A 21,778-nucleotide genomic window follows, 5' to 3' on the forward strand; every position below is an offset into this window, starting at 1 on the left:
TCTGCAGCGATTGGAATCCACAAATCAACAATGTACGTCGATGTCACCCCTCCTTCCGATCTGATTGCAGTAGCAGCCAGAGTGGAAACTCCCTTCCCACTAACCGTCGTCAGCATTTATGTACCAACACCGAACTGCAACAAACTTGAGGAGCGGCTGTACAAATTCCTTAATCAACTCCCCCCACCTTACCTAGTCCTGGGAGACTTTAATGCGCACCATGTAAGCTGGGACTCGCGGAAGAACAACGACAAAGGCTCCGAAATTCTCAGGGCATCGGAAAAGGTAAACCTTCGTGTACTAAACGACGGCTCCCCTACTTTTTCGCGACCGCAAATCAGTTCTGCCATAGATGTATCCTTCGCCAGTGAAAATCTTATCGGTCGACTTCAGTGGTCGATCGCGGACGACCCATTGAATAGCGATCACCACCCCATATCAATCTACTGCAATTTTACTGCACCAACAACAACTAGACGCCCTCGATGGAAATACGAACAGGCCAACTGGCAATTGTTTCAAAACGTAATCGAGATCAGCTCCATAGAAGACGATACGTCACTCGACGATTTAGTGAACACAATCCTTGCTGCAGCTTCCGAAGCTGTCCCGAAAACAAGCCCAAACGCCGGACGTCGAGCGCTAAGGTGGTGGACACCGGAAACTAAAGCCGCTGTCAAATTGAGGAGAAAGGCCCTAAGAAAAATGAAGCGAACTCCAATAGAGCATCCAAACGCTGAAACAGTAGCTGCGGATTACCGTTTAAAACGCAATGCTTGCAGAGATACAATCCGCTCCGCAAAGCGCAAGTCTTGGGACAATTTCCTGAATGGCATTAGCAGCGACAGTACGACTTCCGATCTATGGAGAAGCATAAACGCGTTGCAAGGGAAACGCAGCACCAATGGTATTGCAATTAGGACAGAAAATGGAATCACAAGGGACCCGACGAAAGTTGCGAACATACTCGGTGGTTTTTTTGCCAAACTTAGTTCTCGCAGCGGTTACAGTCCTGATTTTACTCGACTCGGTGCGTTCTCGGTTACCATTGATTCCATACATCCTCCGATTGACCGTCCCGGTGATCGATTAGACCAGCCATTTTCTCCCGCAGAATTATCCTTTGCACTAAGCAGCGGAAGAGGAAAATCAGCAGGGCATGGTTCGCATCCGTTTGTATAATCCGTAAGGTAGGAAATTATTTTTGGCACGTGTATTCTTCATTGGCATTACATCCCCCACTGGGAAATTGCCGCCTTGCCGCTTAGTGTTCATTAAGCACTTCCACAGTTATTTACTGCGAGGTTTCTGAGCCAAGTTGATCTTCTTCTTCTTATTGGCATTACATCCCCACACTGGGACAGAGCCGCCTCGCAGCTTAGTGTTCATTAAGCACTTCCACAGTTATTAACTGCGAGGTTTCTAAGCCAGGTTACCATTTTTGCATTCGTATATCATGAGGCTAGCACGATGATACTTTTATGCCCAGGGAAGTCGAGACAATTTCCAATCCGAAAATTGCCTAGACCGGCACCGGGAATCGAACCCAGCCACCCTCAGCATGGTCTTGTTTTGTAGCCGCGCATCTTACCGCACGGCTAAGGAGGGCCCCAAGTTGATACTGAGGTTAAAAAGATGATATTCCAAACCGAAAATTGCCTAGACCGAACCCAGCCAACCCCAGCCCCAGCATGACTTTGCTTTGTAGTCGCGCATCTTACCGCACGGCTAAGGAGGGCACGTGTATTACGGAGGTGAAATCAAACGGTAGTGTCGAGAAAGGCACCGTCACCATTCACCGATGGGGAATAAATTTGGCAAATTTATGCTAGCATCCTTTTAGTAAAACTAACATCCAAATATTAAAAAAAAAGCCAAACTTAATTATTCTTTACTTACATTTGCCCTAAATTAAGGCAGGCAACAGAGGTATTACTGTTTTTAATAAGAGCCATACAGTATTTTAACCAAATACCTATTATTAAAACAGTATATTTTATTTCTCGGCACATGTAATGAAAATTCAATGTATTTAAATAGGGAGAAAGACGGCTTTGGCAGGTTTTGTTCTATTATTGGCAGGGGGGTTTTTGTCGACCAAATTTTATGAAATTTAGCCACAATGTTCTTTGATATGCAAAGAATGTTTAGGCCAAATTTGAGCATAGTCAGACATTAAAAACCCCCTTGCCAATAATAGAACAAAACCTGCCAAAGCCGTCATTCCCCTACACTGAGCCAGAACATCAATCTTAAAACGACTGATTTGGCTTTCCCCTCTTTTGAAATAGGATCCCTTCCGCAAGCGTATGCTGCCCCACGGCGTGTGACATACCCACAAAAACCGAATGAAAATCATCCGAAAAGAAAACAATACTTATAACGCTTATTGGATGATGTGTTACTCAAATTCCAGATGCACCAATACCGAAGTAGAATCATTAAGATATCGAATGATTATTGTTTTGGTACGGCCCCATAACGAAGTTCATTCGGTATTGGAATGCATTGCGAGCATATGAAGGTGCGGATTGATTGAGTGTGTGCCTGCTAAAAAATAATCGCCATGTTTTGTTTGAACTCCTGCCAAATCAGTTCGGTGGTTCGTTTTATTTTCCCCCACAATTAAATTTAAAGTAACTTGGACATTATTATCGGGCGATATGATAGATTGCGGTACGTACAAAATATATAATGGCGCAAAAAAGTGTATAAAATATTTAGAATGTCGTCTTTATCCACAGGTTTGATTCGTCTTGCTCGTCATCGACTTGGCTTGCGCTTGCGTAGCATCTGGTAAGTAGGAAAAATTGTCTAAGGAATAACGAAAGCAAATTACAATGAGCTTTGGTTTTTCAGGATATTGAGCCGGCGGACGGTTGCTGTGACATTATGTTTGTTTCGACATCAGGGCATTCACGGTAGAAGTTCATACGCGCCATATAGACGAATAATGACCTCATTTCTGTAGGTGAACCAAGATACGAATCAAGACACTTACAATAAATCAAGTACACGATGCGCAAATAAAAGGTACATGCCAATTTAAAATATTGTTTGTTTCATTCTTCATTGTACAATGGAAAGCCAACTAGAATTGTTAATCAGTTTTCAAATTGAAAAAAATATATATCTATTTTCACTTCATTTTCAAATTCAAATAATTTTAAAACCATCCTGAAATCATCTGATAACCGAATGCTCTTCATTTTCACACCATCTGTTTTGGGTGATGGAAATGGGATGACTATCATACGCGAGGCTCGCGAGCGAATGGGAACTGGCAAATAACGATCATCCGGAATATGGATGATTATCGTTAAAGGGCGGGACCAAATCAGGTACCAGTCGCTATTATGATGAAGATTCCGTTCAGTGTACCTATTTCATTCTACGTGCTATCGGTAAGGTCAATCGTATTCAAGCCAGTGTTGTTCGATTTTCTGTGCTTCTTGTGCCGTTTGCCAGATTTGCGGGACCTCTTTGGCGACAGTGTTTCTCGTCGAATTTGTTTCATAAGCTTTCTAATAAGTCTGTCTTTCTGTTCTTCTTCGACGGTATCTGAATCTATTTCCAGTGGAGCCTCTTGTTTCACATTAGTGCTTATCGTGCAATTCTCTTCAGCAGCGTATTGCACAACCGATAGCGACTCAATATAGTCCTTTGTATCCAGTGATTCGTCAAAAGCAGTCGTATTTTGCTGATCTTCAAACTTAAACGACAGCGGTTCCAAATTATCGTCTTCTGCACAACCTGCTGCAGTTCCTTCCAATAAATGTTCTATTGGAATTGATACAATCGGGATAGGTTCTAACGCAAATCCTCTCTCTTCTGCATAACAAGTTTCGTGATCTTCTCCATTAAGTTCATGCATTTCCGTAAGTTGCTCACTCGGAACAGGAGTTATGTGGTTTTCCTTATTTCTAAATGCTCTTAACAATGCATCATTCGATTGCCATATTTCTCTATACCTGCAGAATTCATCTAACTTATTCAAGCAATCACAGCAAACGAAACTGTTATAATCATCCTCAAAGTTCAGGCAAATATTCGTTATCAGCTCGATAACTTTAACCATCTGATTCTCGTCGACACGCGGAGACGGGTACACTGGACGTAGATTGGCATTTTTGCGCAAGCAAAGACGACAGAGAGGACCTTCTTGGTTTGAAAAACTAACTTCACCCTGGAATATCCGTATGAAGGGACCGCTCTCATTATCGCTGTATTCATGCTCATTTCCGTTGGACATCCTGATGCTACGATCATATACACTTGGCTTCTTTTTCCTCAATTTTTGATTCGGTATCCAATCCGTTTCCCAATAGCGAGATGTTGCGGATGGTCGACCTGTGAAATGTATAAGCGAGCGATGAGTGATTTTATAGGTACATAAAACATAAAGAAGTAAAAAGAAAACACCATAGTTAGGTACCAGTTTTGAAGTGCCTACTGCAAACCCACAGCGATTTGGATTTCCACGGATCCTGCTCCAGAACACTTATCCAAGTCCAGAATCGTCTCTCCGTTAATTCTTTAAATTCGGAATTCGTGCTGCGTGCATTGGCTCTTTTTACAAAACGGAACAACCGCGTATTAGTATCGCGGGGATTGTGCGCTTCCGTCAGACATCCCGAAACGCAACAGCGGCGTGAATTATTCGACCAAGCCATCGCGCAGTTCTATGAATTTATAGGGCTTAAAAACGATTTCCAAATTTTAACAAGTTCTACAGATTTCATTGAAATTAACAAAATTTACCTTCGTATGAGACGTGTTTGTGCGGTTTGTGCATTTTTGTGTTTAGCAGCAGTTAGTAAACAAATTCACTGTCCTGGCAGTCATGCATGACTGCTATACGCTGTGTCGCTGTCAAATACAGGGTCGACGCTGAACATTTTAAAGGTTGGTATCGTGTTCAAAAGAAATTTCTTTTTCTATCTCAATCACATGTTAAATTCCGTTCACTGAATCGGAAAAGTAACCCAGCAAGGAAGGTTACTCTAACTTGAGCCTAATGTGCATCTAACCTGTGAGATAGTTACACTAACATTCTCACTAACGGTTAGGGTAAAGTGAGGCTAAAGTTACGCTAGAATGACACACTTTTGTTAGGTATGTTTATGCGTGGTGCATAATTCCATCTAACCTGTTACACTCACGTTACATCAACGTTAGATATGTTTCGCTTTGGGCGGTTAGGCAGCGGTTAGGGTTGTTTCAAAAGGGTTTTCATGTTGATTTATTTACACCCAGCTGTCATCGGAGGCAGAATATATATGTACCAGCCCCCTGAAACGGCTGTCATCTGCATACAACATGATTGAAGCCGAAAACTTGGTGCTAAACTTGGTGCTAGCTGTCAAGCAGTGGCTTTAAGCACGGAACACAGTGACGCATGCGACAATATCGCTCGAGAAGAAATTTAATTCGAATAAAAAAATAAAGAAACAGTTTTTTTTTAAAGCGCTAAAATATGTTTCATTAATGTATTGCAATTATCTCTCATTCGTTAATTTCAGATACACATGTTTCGTTATAGCGCAAAAGTTATCAGCACTGTATTTGTCACAATAACAAATACCAAATTATTAATAATAACAAATTTGTCAAGTCTGTCTGATACTCATGTCGATATCTTTAACGGTTTGATAGATGTCTGAAGGAATTTGACAAATATTAGGCATTGTGATAAAGAGTGGGCCTTTAATTTCTAATGCATCGTTCTGTTAAAAAAAAAACAATTTTTTTGCAAGTAGAAAAACTAAGACTGCAAACCAATTAATTGATTGATCAGCAGTGATTTATTTTTCCTCCAAATTTAACAACACTATTCTCGTTGGAATCTGAAGCAAAATAAAAAAAACGCTGGTATCTCCAGCAGTTTTCTGTTCATGTTCATGTATATATAAATAATTATTACTTATTTTGCTGCTCAGAAATGCGGCGTAATTGCAAAGTGCATTGATCCAAATTCCGTAGTTAAAATAACGCGTTCAATCGCCTAAACATACAAAATTTGAATCTCGTGATTCAATCTGCAGAAAATAGAACAAAGCTGTGCAACAGTTTTGAGCTTTTGCATCTGAACTTAAATTAATCTGAGGCAGCTGCTGGGAGAATGTATGTTTCAGATTCATATTAAAATTAAATGCAGCAGTACAATTTGAATCACTACTAATCTGATTTTATTCTTGGGTTACTTAGGATTCTTAAGATTAACTCATAATCGATAAAAATTTGCGACATGAGCAGTATGGTTAGGTTTCTCGTCAGCTAAAAGAACTTTTTTCCGGTACATGAAAACATATTTTAGTTACCAGATAAACATTGTCGCTGTCGTCGCTGTCCGGAACACCTTTTGCTGGCGAGGATAGGGGATCTAAATGTCAAAATGGAAAAATACATACGATTTGACAGGTAGATACCCAACATGTTTCGGACAGCAGAACAAAGGGAACCGAAGCGACAATCTTTATCTGGTAACTAAAATATCTTTTGGTGCATGATCATTGGCAGCTCGATAGTTATTATTTTTAGTCTCTTGACTTTAATGCTAAGTCAATTATGCTTCAAAAAACTATTATTCTGTCAACACACAAATGGTCCGGTTTAAAGAAATTTTTTATCCAAGATGCGACATCCACTTCCAGTTGGATCAGATCAAATGTAAAAAAAAAGGTTCCAATAGTGTTTCATAAAACACCTGTCGATGACACGTACAATGACTAGATTAATTTATCTTAGTTTCGACGCCCACATTATAGTGAGCTCAAGTTTGTAACCAAAGAGTTAATGCGTCAAGATCAAATAGTAGATGAATTAAGTTCGTCAACTGAAAAGTAGTTGCTGTCTCATATCTCATAGAGGCAGTTCAATAATTATCGTATAATATAGATTTACGTTTTAATGGTTTTGGGAGGTGCATCAGCCTTTTTTAAGACTGGGTATTTTTTTTAAATCTTCGAACTGGCACTTTCAAGTTTAGGGTAAATGTTGCATTTTGAATCCCTAGAGGAAGTGCTATATCCGCTTATATCTTTCAAATGAGTCATGTGATACAGGCTAAAATCACAAAATTTCACAGATGAAAGTTTTATTTATGAAAAGGAAGTTTGAAATGAACATCGGATGTTTATAAATCGCTTAGATTTTTAACTATCTGAAATGAAAATATCCTTCGTTTTGGAAAGTGCAACATATTTTGGACCCCCAAATGTACACATTTTGGACACCTCCCTTTTTAGTTTGTTCAAAAATGAATTTTTAATTTGGTCAATCAGGTCATTTGAGCTAAAGCAAAGTCTAATCTTTCGATTGACATGCATCAATGAGAAGATTGCATCGATTTAAATTTGCAATTTCAACATGAAGTGATTGTGTTCGTTCTGAGATATTCAATGATGTATGCTTTGAAGCGTAACGCATTGTAACGCTTGCCTTCTTGAAAAAATTGATTTCATCAACATTTCATCCAAATATCGTTATTTTCGCACATGAAACTAGTTAAACACATTCGCAGCAATCTTATTTACATAAAGACCATGCGGGATGCAGCAGCGGCATTGAATTTAGTTCAGATATCAATAAAATGTCAACAGGAGGGTCCAAAATATATGTAGGGGTCCAAATCAAGTTGGTTACCCTAATTTTTTGGTAAATTTCCGGTCCAGGCATCCCTAAATTGTCAAAATCGTATGATAATTGTGGTCATCTACAGCATCTTACGAGCGCTAACGGCCGCTTATTTTGGAATGTCTAGAAGTAGTTTGATTTAAAACGGAAAACAGTACGGGGTTTGACTTTTCTCATACTGTGTATCAAGTGTGATATCACAAAATAAAATTTGAAATCGAAAAATTGCCAAAAATCTGCTAACCGTTTTAAATCAAATTGCTCCTAAAATTTTTGAGAAGAATTTTAAAACACTTCCCGTATGTTTCCTCGTGCATTTTTTTTTTTCAAATATTATCCTTAGACTTCCTCTTCTTCATGCAACCTTTATTCGTCAATAATGATAAATTCATGAGGATGATGATGATCGCTGCGATGACAAACGACACAAGACAAAAGTCAAATAGATTGCACCTTACCAGAACATGTTAAATTGTGGCGGCTATTGAAATTAATTTATTGTTTTTTTTTCGGTGATCATTTCGGCTGATTTTGATGATAATTATATTGTGGCAGCTATTACTGCACGTAAAATGCTGGATAAATGAAGAAAACAGAACAATATAACTTAAGTTATTAAAATTTAAATTTTCACGATCGAAAATCATTTTGCGATACATAATTAAATACCCGCGCGAAATATACGGTACAATATGAACGGAGCTTTAAATTTCAAGAACAGCACTAGCGCCACACCAACAAACGGTGGCTTCAAGAACTAGTGCTTGTTTCACGGGGTTGATATGTACTAGTGAATGTACATATACATAACTGCCTCGAATGGCAGTTGGATGTAAATAAATTATTAATCAAAATCTTCGGGAACATTCCCCACATATTTTAATTGATTGATTAACATCCAACAAAATAAATACAACATATTATATTAAGGTAAGTAAAATAAACTATTTTTTTGGCTGCCTGTTCCGATATGCTGCTGTTTTGTTGATCCGGAGCGCTATTTTCCTCACCGGAAAACTTTTGAAGAAGACTTTATTTTTCCAGACTCCATCTGCCGTTCTTTCCATCCCAATGCGGCTATTTTCTTTCGCGCCGGAACAGTCTATTCATCGCATGTTCACTTCCGAAGGAAACTATCAACAGAGCGGCGATCAATGCGGCTCTTCGAGTGGTAATGAAGAGCAGGAATAGGGCTAGGGCATGCAGTGACGTATTTCGGTCATCGTCCGGAGCTCAGAAGATTGACGTTTGGAAATATGCCCTCATGATCCGGAATTGGCCTATCTTTGTCTGGCCTCTAGCAAGGCAGTACGAATGACTAATGTAGCAATGCAAATTAAATAAAACTAACCAAATATCTCAAATTAAAGGAAAGTCTAATTCTTGATGAACGCTGGGAATTTCTCCAGAAATCTGAAAATTTTGTTTGAATTCCTTCGAGAATTCATTCACTTCTGCAATTCCTCTAAGAAATTTTTCGGCAATTCCGTTAGAAATACTATTCTCGTTCAATTGATCAGGATAATTTTCTAGGAACTCCTCTCGGAAATTTCCTGGGACTTAGGGAGATGTTCTGGGAATTTCTCCAGGTATTCCTAAAATGCTGCGAAAAATCCCCTAAAAATACCCTCAACATTCTTCTGGAAAGATCTCTTACAATTCCTCCTGCAGTTCCAAAATTACTGCAGAAGTTACTTTGCAGCGGTTTTTCTGGTAAATCTTTCGGAAGTAATTTCTCGAGGAGTTCCTCTGGGACTTTCCTCTAAGAATTTTCAGAAGACTTTTTGGAGTAATTCTGGCAGGAATTCCTCAAGTAATTCTTCCAGGAGTTCTCCTGGGAACTCTCTAGGGAGTTTTTCTGGGAACTTCTTCAGGAGCTCCACTGGGAACTTCTCCAGCAAGTCCATGGGGAAACTCTAGGAATTCTTCTAACAGTTCCACTGAGAAGTCTCCCAAGAGCTCTCCTGGAAATTCCTCCTGGAGTTCTGCTGGAAATTTCCCCAGGAGTTCCTCTGAAAATTCTTTCGGAAGTTTCTCTGAGAGTTCCTCAGGGAATTCTTCCAGACGATTCTCCGATTATTCCTCCAGGAGTTTTGCTGGGATTTTTTCCAAAAATTTCTCTAAAATTTCCTCCTGATAATTCTTCGAGGAGTTCCACTGGGAACTCTTCCAGAAGTTCCTCTAGGATTTTCTCCAGCTTTGGGAATTCCGCCAGGAGATCCCCAGGGAATTCTTCCAGGAGATATTTTGATAATTCTTTAGGAAGTTTCTCTGGCAATACCTCCAGGAGTATTACTGGGAATTCCTCCTGGAGGTTCTCCGATTATTCCTCCAGGAAGTTCTCTAATTAATCCTCCAGGAGTTCCGCTGGGAATTCCTAGAGGAGTTCCTCTGGGAATTCTTTCGGAAGTTTCTCTGGGAACTCTCTAGGAATTCCCCCTAGAGTTCTTCTGGGAATTCTTGCAGAAGTATCTCTGATTATTCCTCCAGGAGTTCTGCTGGGAACTCCCACAGGAGTTCTTCTGGCAATTCTTTCGGCAAGTTTCTCTGGGAATTTCTCCAGGAGCTTCTCTGATTATTCCTCCAAAATTTCCGCTAGGAATTCTCCCAAGAGTTCCTCTGGGAATTCTTTCAGAAGATTCTCTGACATTTCTCTGATAATTCCTTCAGGAGTTCCACTGAGAACTCCTTTGGGAGTTTCTCTGGAAATTACACCAGGAGTGTTTCCGAGAATTCCTCCAGGAGTTCTTCTGGGAATTCTTCCCGAAGTTTCCTTAATTATTCCTCCTGGAGTTTTGGTGGGAATTCTTCCTGGAGTTCCTCTGGAAATTCATTCGGAAGTTTCTCTCGGAATTCCTCCAGGAGGTTCTCTAATTATTCCTCCAGAAAATCCGCTGGGTTTTCCTCCAGGAGTTCCTCTGGGTATTCTTCCAGAAGTTTTTCTAAGAATTCCTCCAGGAGTTCCACTTAGAATTCCCCTATAGGAGTTTCTCTGTGAATTCCACCAGGAGTTTTCAGGAAATTTCCCTAGGAGTTCCTCTTGAAATTCTTTCGGAAATTTCTCTGGCAGTTCCTCACTGAATTCTTCCAGAAGTTTCTCTGATTATTCCTCCAGGAGTTCCCCTGGGAATTCTTCCAAAAATTTCTCTAAGAATTCCTCCAGGAGTATCACTGAGAATTCTTCGAGGAACTCCACTGGGAATTCTGCCAGAAGTTCTTCTAGGATTTTCTCCACTAGATCTTTAGGAAGTTTCTCTAGGAACACCTCCAGGAGTATCACTGAGAATTCCTCCAGGAATCCCTCTGGGAATTCCTCCAGTGCGTTATCTGATTATTCCTCCAGGGGTTCCGCTGGGAATTCCAAGAGTAGTTCATCTGGGAATTCTTTCGGAAGTTTCTCTGGAAACTCTCTAGGTATTCCCCCAAGAGTTATTCTGGGAATTCTTCCAGAAATATCTCTGATTATTCCTCCAGGAGTTCTGTTGGGAACTTCCACAGGAGTTCCTCTGGAAATTCTTTCGGAAGTTTCTTTGGGAATTCCTCCAGAAATCTTCCAGGAGTTCCTCTGGAAATTCATTCGGAAGTTTCTCTGGGAATTCCTCCAGGAGGTTTTCTAATTATTCCTCCAGAAGATCCGCTGGAAATTCCCCCAGGAGTTCCTCTGGGTATTCTTCCAAAAGTTTTTCTAAGAATTCCTCCAGGAGTTCCACTTGGAACTCCCCCAGGAGTTTTTCTGGGAATTCCACCAGGAGTTCTGTTGGAAATTTCTCCAGGAGTTCCTCTTGAAATTCTATCGGAAGTTTCTCTGGGAGTTCCTCAGAGAATTCTTCCAGAAGATTCTCTGATAATTCCTCCAGGAATTTTGCAGGGAATTCCCCCAGGAGTTCCCCTGGGAATTCTTCCAAAAATTTCTTTAAGAATTCCTCCAGGAGTATCACTGAGAGTTCTTCGAGGAATTCCACTGGGAATTCTGCCAGAAGTTCCTCTAAGATTTTCTCCACCGATGCTTTGGGAATTTTGCCAGGAGGTCCTAAGGAAATTCCACCAGGAGATCCTCAGGGAATTCTTTCAGGTGATATTTTGAGAGATTTTTCGGAAGTTTCTCTCGGAATACCCCCAGAAGTATTACTGAGAATTCCTTCTGGGTCCCTTTGGGAATTCCTTCAGGAGGTTCTCTGATTATTCCTTCCAAGAGTTCCGCTGGGAATTCCCAGAGGAGTTCCTCTGGGAATTCTTTCGGAAGTTTCTCTGGGAACTCTCTAGGAATTCCCCCAAGAGTTCTTCTGGGAATTCTTCCAGAAGTATCTCTGATTATTCCTCCAGGAGTTCTGCTGGGAACTCCCACAAGAGTTCCTCTGGAAATTCTTTCGGAAGTTTTTCTGGGATTTCCTCCAGGAGCTTCTCTGATTATTCCTCCAGAAGATCCGCTGAGAATTCCTCCAGGAGTTCCACTTAGGATTCCCCCAGGAGTTTCTGTGGGAATTCCACCAGCAGTTTCACTGAGAATTCTTCGAAGAGTTCCACTGGGAATTCGTCAAAAAATGCTCTAGAAATTCCACCAGCGACTCCTCTGGGATTTCCTCCATCACATGCTTTGGGAATTTCGCCAGGAGATCCGCAAAAAATTCTCCCAGGAGATCTTCTGAGAATTCTTTCGGAAGTTTCGCAGATAATACCTCCATGAGTTTCACTGAGAGTTTCTCCAGGAGGAACTTCCGGAGGAATTTTCTAGTGGAACTACGAATTTCCTAAAGGAACTTCCGGGCGAATTAACTCGAGGATCTTCCGGAGGAATTCCTAGAGGAACTTCCGGAGGAATTCCTGGAGGAACTTACTGAGGAATTTTTGGAGGAACTTCCGGAAAAATTTCTGGAGAAGCTGGAGAGAAATTCCTGGAGAAACTTCCGGAGAAATTCCTGGAGGAACTTCCGGAGAAATTCCTGGAGGAACTTCCGGAGAAATTCCTAGAGGAACTTCCGGAGTAATTCCTGGAGGAACTTCCGAAGGAATTGCTGGAGGAACTTCCGGAGAAATTCCTGGAGAAACTTCCGGAGAAATTCCTTGAGAAATTTCCGGAGGAATTCCTGGAGGAACTTCCAGAGGAATTCCTGAAGGAACTTCCGGAAAAAATTCTGGAGGAACTTCCGGAAAAATTTCTGGAGGAACTTCCGGAGGAATTCCTGGAGGAACTTGCGGAGGAATTACTGGACGAACTTCCGGAGGAATTCCTGGAAGAATTCTTTCGGATGTTTCGCAGATAATACCTCCATGAGTTTCACTGAGAGTTTCTCCAGGAGGAACTTCCGGAGGAATTTTCTAGTGGAACTACGAATTTCCTAAAGGAGCTTCCGGGCGAATTAACTCGAGGATCTTCCGGAGGAATTCCTAGAGGAACTTCCGGAGTAATTCCTGGAGGAACTTACTGAGGAATTTTTGGAGGAACTTCCGGAAAAATTTCTGGAGAAGCTGGAGAGAAATTCCTGGAGAAACTTCCGGAGAAATTCCTGGAGGAACTTCCGGAGAAATTCCTGGAGGAACTTCCGGAGAAATTCCTAGAGGAACTTCCGGAGTAATTCCTGGAGGAACTTCCGAAGGAATTGCTGGAGGAACTTCCGGAGAAATTCCTGGAGAAACTTCCGGAGAAATTCCTGGAGAAATTTCCGGAGGAATTCCTGGAGGAACTTCCAGAGGAATTCCTGAAGGAACTTCCGGAAAAATTTCTGGAGGAACTTCCGGAAAAATTTCTGGAGGATCTTCCGGAGGAATTCCTGGAGGAACTTGCGGAGGAATTACTGGACGAACTTCCGGAGGAATTCCTGGAAGAATTCTTTCGGATGTTTCGCAGATAATACCTCCATGAGTTTCACTGAGAGTTTCTCCAGGAGGAACTTCCGGAGGAATTTTCTAGTGGAACTACGAATTTCCTAAAGGAGCTTCCGGGCGAATTAACTCGAGGATCTTCCGGAGGAATTCCTAGAGGAACTTCCGGAGTAATTCCTGGAGGAACTTACTGAGGAATTTTTGGAGGAACTACCGGAAAAATTTCTGGAGAAGCTGGAGAGAAATTCCTGGAGAAACTTCCGGAGAAATTCCTGGAGGAACTTCCGGAGAAATTCCTGGAGGAACTTCCGGAGAAATTCCTAGAGGAACTTCCGGAGTAATTCCTGGAGGAACTTCCGAAGGAATTGCTGGAGGAACTTCCGGAGGAATTCCTGGAGGAACTTGCGGAGGAATTACTGGACGAACTTCCGGAGGAATTCCTGGAGGAACTTCCGGAGGAATTCCTAGAGGAACTTCCGAAGGAATTCCTAGAGGAACTTCCGAAGGAATTCCTAGAGGAACTTCCGAAGGAATTCCTAGAGGAACTTCCGAAGGAATTCCTAGAGGAACTTCCGAAGGAATTCCTAGAGGAACTTCCGAAGGAATTCCTAGAGGAACTTTCGAAGGAATTCCTAGAGGAACTTCCGAAGGAATTCCTAGAGGAACTTCCGAAGGAATTCCTAGAGGAACTTCCGAAGGAATTCCTAGAGGAACTTCCGAAGGAATTCCTAGAGGAACTTCCGAAGGAATTCCTAGAGGAACTTCCGAAGGAATTCCTTGAGGAACTTCCGAAGGAATTCCTTGAGGAATTTCCGAAGGAATTCCTTGAGGAATTTCCGAAGGAATTCCTTGAGGAACTTCCGAAGGAATTTCTTGAGGAACTTCCGAAGGAATTCCTTGAGGAACTTCCGAAGGAATTCCTAGAGGAACTTTCGAAGGAATTCTTAGAGAAACTTTCGAAGGAATTTCTAGAGAAACTTCGGAAGGAATTCCTAGAGGAACTTCCGAAGGAATTCCTAGAGGAACTTCCGAAGGAATTCCTAGAGGAACTTCCGAAAGAATTCCTAGAGGAACTTCCGAAGGAATTCCTAGAGGAACTTCCGAAGGAATTCCTAGAGGAACTTCCGAAGGAATTCCTAGAGGAACTTCCGAAGGAATTCCTAGAGGAACTTCCGAAGGAATTCCTAGAGGAACTTCCGAAGGAACTCCTAGAGGAACTTCCGAAGGAATTCCTAGATGATCTTCCGAAAGAATTCCTAGAGGATCTTCCGAAGGAATGCTTAGAGGACCTTCCGAAGGAATTCCTAGAGGATTTTTCGGAGGAACCATTGGAGGAACAGCCGGAAGAATTCCTGGAGGAACTTCCGGAAGAATTCCTGGAGGAACTTCCGGAGGAAAACTTGGAGGAACTTCCGGAGGAATTCTTTGAGCAATTTTCGGAGAAATTCCTGAAGAAACTTCCAAAGGAATTTCTGGAGAAACTTCTGGAGGAACTTCCGGATGAATTGCGGAAAAATCCTTTGAGGAGCTTCCATAATTCCTGGAGGAACTTTCGGGGGCATTCCTGAAGGAACTCCCGGAGGAATGCCTTAAGGAACTTCTGGAGGAATTTAAGGAGGAACTATCGGAGGAATTCCTGGAGAAACGGTGAAGTTTTAGTGCATGAAATGAATGTACGTGGCCCCACACCGCTGTCGTCGATTACCAATCATCGCAGGAAGTCGGTGAAATAATTACCGAACAATTCAGCTGTTGAGATTCCGGTGAACTGAAGCAAACTTCACCGAAATCTGTGAAATGATTTAAGTGTGAACGGTGTGACACCATCACGCCGTTGCCGCTGGCTGAAAACGATCTAACACGCCACCGCCGATAAAATTTCAATCAACGGGTCTGATTAAATTAAATTAAAAAATTATAAAAAAATAAATAAATTGAGTTGAGATCTAACTCAGCTCATTTAAGCCCCAAACGCAATAGTAGCGGAACGGCGACGGAAACGGCAAATTTGACAGAAAATATATGGACTAACTGTCAAATCTTGCCGTTTTCGTTGCCGTTCCGCTGCATTGCGTGGGGGGCTTTATTACGCTATTGTTTCAAATTACAATTTGATGGAGTGGATTCTTATTCGGGAAATCCAGGATTCCTATACTAAATCGGTGTGAAGTTAATCATTTACGTATTCCATTCGCATCCAAACGCTCATCGTATTACTTTGCTTTTAAAATAGGTATCGTCCTGTCTATCTTTCCGGCGCTGGAATATACTCCATGATATTAAAATTCCTTTTTAGCACGGGTAGAATGATCTGGTTGACTCATCCGGTTAATTTTAGTTTATGCCGGCATCTGTGAAAGACAAAGTCATCATGATTTCAATAATCTCACGGACATTACCACAGAACTTACCTAATTGTCGGTATCTGTTGTTGAAGGACTTTCCAACTTCCAGAACGCTGCAACACATGCATTCCGGAGGCAGGCATCATCACGGCCTCTGTTCACGGTCTTCATGAATTTTTATAAACAGCACTCACGCGATCAACATCATCGGCAGCTTGATCAGCAGCAGCAGCAACACATCCCTACGGTTTATTTGAATCCGCATTTTAAATCCAGCGATGGCAAATTGACCGCATCCGCCGTCAATGGGATTTGATGCCGGCATCCATACGAACTCTGTAAATGACAAAGTTCTCAGCAATTCATTTATTATGAATATAAAAGTAATACAAAACTTACCCGGCACACGTCGTCGGAAGAAGCGCATCCTGACCGCGAGGACCAGATGATTCGTTGGAATGTCGATTCGTTTCAGCAGCTTCGAGAATATTTTTTATTTTTTTCCCCAACACCTCAGCAGTGCGGCTGTATGCAAAAGCAAACTGGCAAAATTGAAAATAGACACGTACAAATACTATTGCAACAGCATAAAATCATAAAAATGGTTATGTATTTGCATCGCAACATAACTAACATATTCTAACTAGTGGCTAACGTCGCACAGATTGTTTGCTGGGAAAGAATCGAAACAAAATTCTTACAACAGTATCCACATGAAAAGAACCAAAAACTAAATTGGCATTTGTAAGGTTCCCACGCAAAGTAATGGGAGCTGTCACTTTACTTTCGGAAAAATATTCTGCTCGATTATTCCGTAAGTAAAAGTGACAATCTGCTTCATGCAGATCAGTTGTCAAAATTCCTCTTGGTAATATTGAACAAAATTCCGTAACCTCTCTACTTTTTAAGTCGATACTGGCCTTAAGGCTGGAGGATTATTTGCTGCCACAGTTGATCGTTCATGAAAGAAAAAATATACACACTCCTCAAAATTCCTGACCTGATGTATCACCCAAAATAATCGTCACGTCATATTTACGTGAAAATATACGTGGATTTTTTCCACAGCACTTTTCACGTTATAATTAAGAGACTCAACGGTACTCAATTCCACTCAATCGAATGTCACCGGCGTTTCACATGAAGGCTACGTGACTGCTCCATGGCTTTGACGCTTGATTTGTAATTTGTTTTATTTATTTTTTTGCTTCAGCAAATCCAGCTTTTCGCGCACGTTAATGGCGGCTCTGTGGGTTTGAAGGTGTATCCGTCCCTGTACTTCTTTGACATCTGGCTTGGGTTTGACATTCCGTTTTCCTCCTGTTCCATGATGAGGGGAGAGGGTAATCGAAATGTCAAACCCAAGTCAGATGTCAAAGAAGTACGGGGACAGATACACTTCTAAATCAACAGAGCCGCCATTACCGTGCGCGAAATGTTGGATAAGAAAAATGAAAAATAAAAGACTTTTTTAATATTTATTTGAGAACTAAAAGAGGAAATGTACATATTGACAATATAAATGACATATAGATACATAATTACGTCTGGCAGATTTTCTTCAATGTTAAAGCTGTAAAATTCTTCTGATGTCCGGAAACCGGAGAAGAATGCCGCCTTAATTTGAGCAAAAACGTGCATTGTTTGTATGTATCTCAGGATGGGAAGTGAAGGCTGGGTTCAAGTTCGATGATTCCTTGATTCGATAATTTGCTACAAACGTATATGAATCCAAGCCTTCTTATATACCACATTGATTAAAATGCTCGAATGGTGGGTGCAGTTGACCTCCAAAAACGTCATATCAGAGACTAAAGCCCCAAACGTAATACAACGGAACGGCGACGGAAACGGAAAATTTGACAGAAAATATATGGGCTAACTGTCAAATTTTCCGTTTCCGTCGCCGTTCCGTTGTATTGCGTTTGGCGGCCATTACCGCTCGCGGAAAACTGGAAAAGATATTGTTAAAAAACAATGTGGTGTAAAATTATTGCATATGGTGTCGTAGATTTAATTTTTTGTATAGTATAGGTTCTAAATAAATATATAGTCATATCAAGCATAATTTTTCATAACGACGTATGTAACAAAAGTAAACAAAACGAGGTTTTTAATACAACGTGACAATCACACGCGGCTTTATATAATACGCATCGATTTTACTGATTTCAGATCTTAAAATTGTTTAATTCAATCTTTTTACGAATCGACGTATGTAAAAATTTCTATTTTTGAAGTCTCACTGTTACATACGTCGCTTTAACATATGGGAACTAAGAGCGACCTATGTAACAAAAAAAGCAAAACAAAACAAAACTGCAGTTGCGTCAATCGTGCACTTTATGGAAAACCGGCCAATGTACACCGACGTACGTGCAGCATATTACCGGTGCATGTATAATTTTATCGTTTTTCACAGTGAATTTGATTGAACTGAGCTTCGATGTGAAGCACGCTTATTACGTGCCATGTAATGATGCCTGCCAGCGGAAAAAAGTATCGAAAAAAGATTTAGGCTGTGAACCATTCCACCGATTCGTTTAACTTTTAGTTAAAATTTGACAGTTCGATGGTTATTTCGCCGTGGTTAAAAATAACCCTGCTCCGGAGCATGGTTAGATTTGACAGTTCGATAGTTAAACTTTGTTCGCGAGAAAATTGGCGCCAAATCCATTTCGTTCTAAATAACTATCAATCTGTCAAAACTCAAATGGGTCGGCTTCGGAGTAAAATTTTAACCACAATGGGAAAATAACCATCGGAATGTCAAATTTTAACTAAAAGTTAAACGAATCGGTGGAATGGTTCACAGCCTTAGTTTTAAAACAGTTTTAGAAAAAGTTTTGCCAACTTTCTGCAAAGGATTTCTCGAATCCTCATAATTGTTTCATACGTCGTTTTGAAAAATTATGCTTGATATGTTTAATTGACTTTTTCGTGAATTGTAACAATATTGCTTTATTCGGATGAATAGTAACAACAGTAATGCAGAACGTTTTCAACTATGCGGGCAGGTACTTTTTCTCATGGGATCAAACGGAAACTACTCAAATCCGAGTTGAGCCATCCAACTCAAAATTGGCTTCCCCCACCAACGGTCCATATTAAGGTGAAGGTGGGTTGAGTACCAAAACAAAGCTTTGAAAGTATTGGTACAATAAAAACTGTCATATACTGTAGTAGTATTGGTAACGTATTTATAAAAAAACAAAGAATATTAGTAGGGTGGCTCAAAAAACGACCTAGCACCGAGCGTGGTCACTCGATTCCGCCCGCATAATTACAAACTGTACATGGATATTTTCCCGTGCGGTCGACAACAGTATCCTTTACTGTTGACAACTGTAAATGAACAATCTCATATAAAGTTTTAACAGTTTGTGGTACGGTTATTTGACAACTAACAATATGTTGAATGGGTTGTTAAGTTATGTCACCATAAAAAATCGTCTGTTTTCGCGTGCAAAATTTTCGCTCAACAGTATGATAAAATGTTGACATATAATGCAGGAAATAAAGAACATTTTAGAGACAGCATGTTATATGTTGACATTTAGTGATGTTGTCGAGCAGTTATGGTTGAATCGATCGAAAAGTATACGATAACCGCAACGTAAACTGTGAAGCTATATCTTACATCGTAATAATGATTCTGACCATATAACATGTTGTTTTTTATTATGCGGGCGTCCCATGCTCCGAGTGTCCTCCAAAAACCGATTTGAACAAAAACTGGTTGAGCGCAAGCCAGTTCAAGTTTGTATGAAAACTAGTATGGGAAACTAAACCTTTTATTACACTGGCTACAGTGCCTCCCCTCCAAACGCTGGCGAAAAGAGAACCCACATAGCTGAAAGCAATATTCCTGAGACTTCACTGAACGAACACCACACCTCAGGAAAAATCCATTGATTACGTAACGCAAAAATAGCATTTTATACCCCACTCATCCCCACGTCACACTTTTTGTATGAAGCATTTGCCCCTTGCGCGATTGTGTAGACTAGACTAGACTAGAAGTATCTGCCCCTGGTGCGATAGATATCACAGACAAATTCTGGGTATTTTGTTGAATTGCACGTTTCACTGATGCCTTCTGAGAAGCCTAATGATCATGCTAAAGATTCGCAACCTCGCTTAAAATCGACTCCCAACTATTGGAACGACCATTCTATATGGATTGTCTATGGAGCTGAAGCTCTTGAATATTTCATCCAGTCATATGGTCTCCCCCCTCGCCATCGCCCAATGACGGAGTGCCAGAATCAGAATAATGTTAAATTCAACCTCGCCATATCAACTGTCATACAAACCTGAAACGACCTGTACACGGTAAGCCTCTAATCAAACCAGCCCAAACCATCGGATAACACCCAAATGTGCCCAAATTATAAATCATAATCGACTGAGCGTGGCGGAGCAAAATTATTTTTTGAGCCACCCTGTTTATTAGTTTGCTGCTGCCGGTGCCGTTGTTTACATTCGCTCCGCGTTCAGTTTTTAATCGTTTTTTTCGGGCAAAAATATCAGTTTATATTATGTTTTCGGTTTAAAAAAGTGACTGATTTCGATTTGCATTCCATCAACATTTCGGGGTGTTCATGTGCGGAGAAGTGAGTAAAAACTTGATATTTTCAGTGCCCTTTGAGAAGAAGTGAAGTGCAGTGATAAACCCACCAAATCGCGAACGGCTAATAAATTGGCACGAAACTGCTAATTTATGATATTATTCGAGCCGAAATATATAGGACTCTTTGCCCGGATAAAAATGTACCATAGAACGTACCATGCAAACAATAGATGTTCAATACATTCTATCGTAAGCAATAAATTGAATGGTACATTTGTTGTTTCAAAATTGAGTACCAAAATTATTTTTTGTGTTTTACAATTTATAAACAGTACAATAGATGGTTACAATAAATACTGATGTATTCCTAATGTATTGATATCAGAGTTGCTCAGCAATAAATTTTCGGAATAGGATATTAGAGTTCGTCACTTGGGAATCGACTATATTGTACCGGACGAAACGATTAGAATCGGACGCATATGAAGGGTGATCGATAAAAAAATATGTATAATGTTTTGAGTATATTTACATGAAATAGCACATGCTCATTCTGGGTCTTATTTATTCTTAACCTAACACATTTGATTCCCAATTTTCTTTCAACTACAACAATAGCGTTAACTTTTGAATATGATAATATGGTTATTCAAACCATTTTTTAGGAATCAGGATAACATGAAAAAATGAACTTTCAATTGTGCATTTTCAGAATTACACATTTCATCCATGTATTAGAACCATGCATGTAATTAATTAGCTAAAATCCCAACCTCTGGAATCGTTTTCCAAGTCATCATAAATCCAAAGTAATCGCTCTTCAACAAGCCAACAAGTAATTACCTTCAACAAACCACGTCGTCAATTCTCCCGCAAGTTCAGAGCATTTTTCTACATAGTACCTATCACAGAACTGTGTTACATAACGATTAGGCATTAAAAAATGCCTAATAAGCATATGCCATGAATTACCTATAACATTATTTTTCTACGTACGCTCAAAAACAATGACAACAATTCTATAGTACGAAAACTCTTTTGTAATTCTAAATACTTACTGATAGATGATTATCTGATAGTCAAAACTTACCTTTATGGTAGGGTTCCTTAAAGCGCCGAATCGCGATAGACTGACGGGAATATCTAAACGCTTCTTTTCGCGATTTTCTAATGCGAGAGAGATAAATAATTTTCTAAATAAAAATAAATTGTACAAACAAGCGCATTATTTTACGTTCAATTTACGTACCTGACCAATATCATTACTAAACAGTGTGAACTTGATATTTCTTAACTAACTCAAATGGAGCAGCGAGCTGGGGCACCGGTAAACGAAAAAAATCTTAGTTCGAATCACGATTATAAAAAAAGCACAAAAAACCAAATGTAAACATGTCAGAATTCT

General features: G+C 40.3%; 2 protein-coding genes and 1 long non-coding RNA gene across 8 annotated transcripts in view; 1 reads left to right on the forward strand and 2 right to left on the reverse strand.

The window, feature by feature from the left end:
• Window positions 1–21,778, forward strand: part of LOC134205178 (uncharacterized) — a 429,605-nt gene that overhangs the window by 8,778 nt on the left and 399,049 nt on the right. For 2 of the 5 annotated variants that reach the window (XR_009978074.1, XR_009978075.1), the window contains 3 exons: window positions 2,292–2,676; window positions 2,745–2,796; window positions 2,860–3,051. The exons of 1 other annotated variant lie outside the window; for it this stretch is intronic. Coding sequence is in view for 1 of the 4 variants with exons in the window: in XM_062680186.1 (XP_062536170.1) it covers window positions 2,292–2,352 (61 nt within the window). In the remaining 3 variants the exon portion in view is untranslated. Of the gene's footprint in view, window positions 1–2,291; window positions 3,052–21,778 lie in introns of those variants that run through there. 2 more of the 5 variants (XR_009978076.1, XM_062680186.1) reach the window with 2 other exon arrangements.
• On the reverse strand, window positions 3,098–4,921 carry LOC134205179 (uncharacterized). 2 transcript variants are annotated; one of them, XM_062680188.1, is made up of 3 exons: window positions 4,762–4,921; window positions 4,436–4,698; window positions 3,098–4,350 (listed from the first exon to the last, which is right to left on the reverse strand). In XM_062680188.1, exons 2-3 carry the CDS (start codon window positions 4,671–4,673, stop codon window positions 3,392–3,394), a joined length of 1,197 nt encoding a protein of 398 aa, XP_062536172.1. In that variant the 5' UTR covers window positions 4,674–4,698; window positions 4,762–4,921; the 3' UTR covers window positions 3,098–3,391. The 2 variants fall into 2 exon arrangements, with proteins under 2 accessions (XP_062536172.1, XP_062536173.1); XM_062680189.1 differs by having other exon boundaries at window positions 4,436–4,682; window positions 4,762–4,904.
• On the reverse strand, window positions 14,842–16,411 carry LOC134206765 (uncharacterized). Its single transcript, XR_009978312.1, has 3 exons — window positions 16,200–16,411; window positions 15,867–16,136; window positions 14,842–15,806 (listed from the first exon to the last, which is right to left on the reverse strand). It is a non-coding gene; the product is annotated as an uncharacterized LOC134206765 (long non-coding RNA).

Source organism: Armigeres subalbatus, chromosome 1 (assembly GCF_024139115.2).
Source record: "Armigeres subalbatus isolate Guangzhou_Male chromosome 1, GZ_Asu_2, whole genome shotgun sequence".
In the NCBI taxonomy this organism is placed as follows: domain Eukaryota; kingdom Metazoa; phylum Arthropoda; class Insecta; order Diptera; family Culicidae; genus Armigeres; species Armigeres subalbatus.

Excerpts from the sequence above, each read along its gene's own strand:
- LOC134205179 (XM_062680188.1), bottom strand. The coding sequence starts at position 4,673 with ATGGCTTGGTCGAATAATTCACGCCGCTGTTGCGTTTCGGGATGTCTG. Across the intron at positions 4,351-4,435 it reads CAGTAGGCACTTCAAAACTG|GTCGACCATCCGCAACATCT; the intron begins GTACCTAACTAT and ends TACATTTCACAG.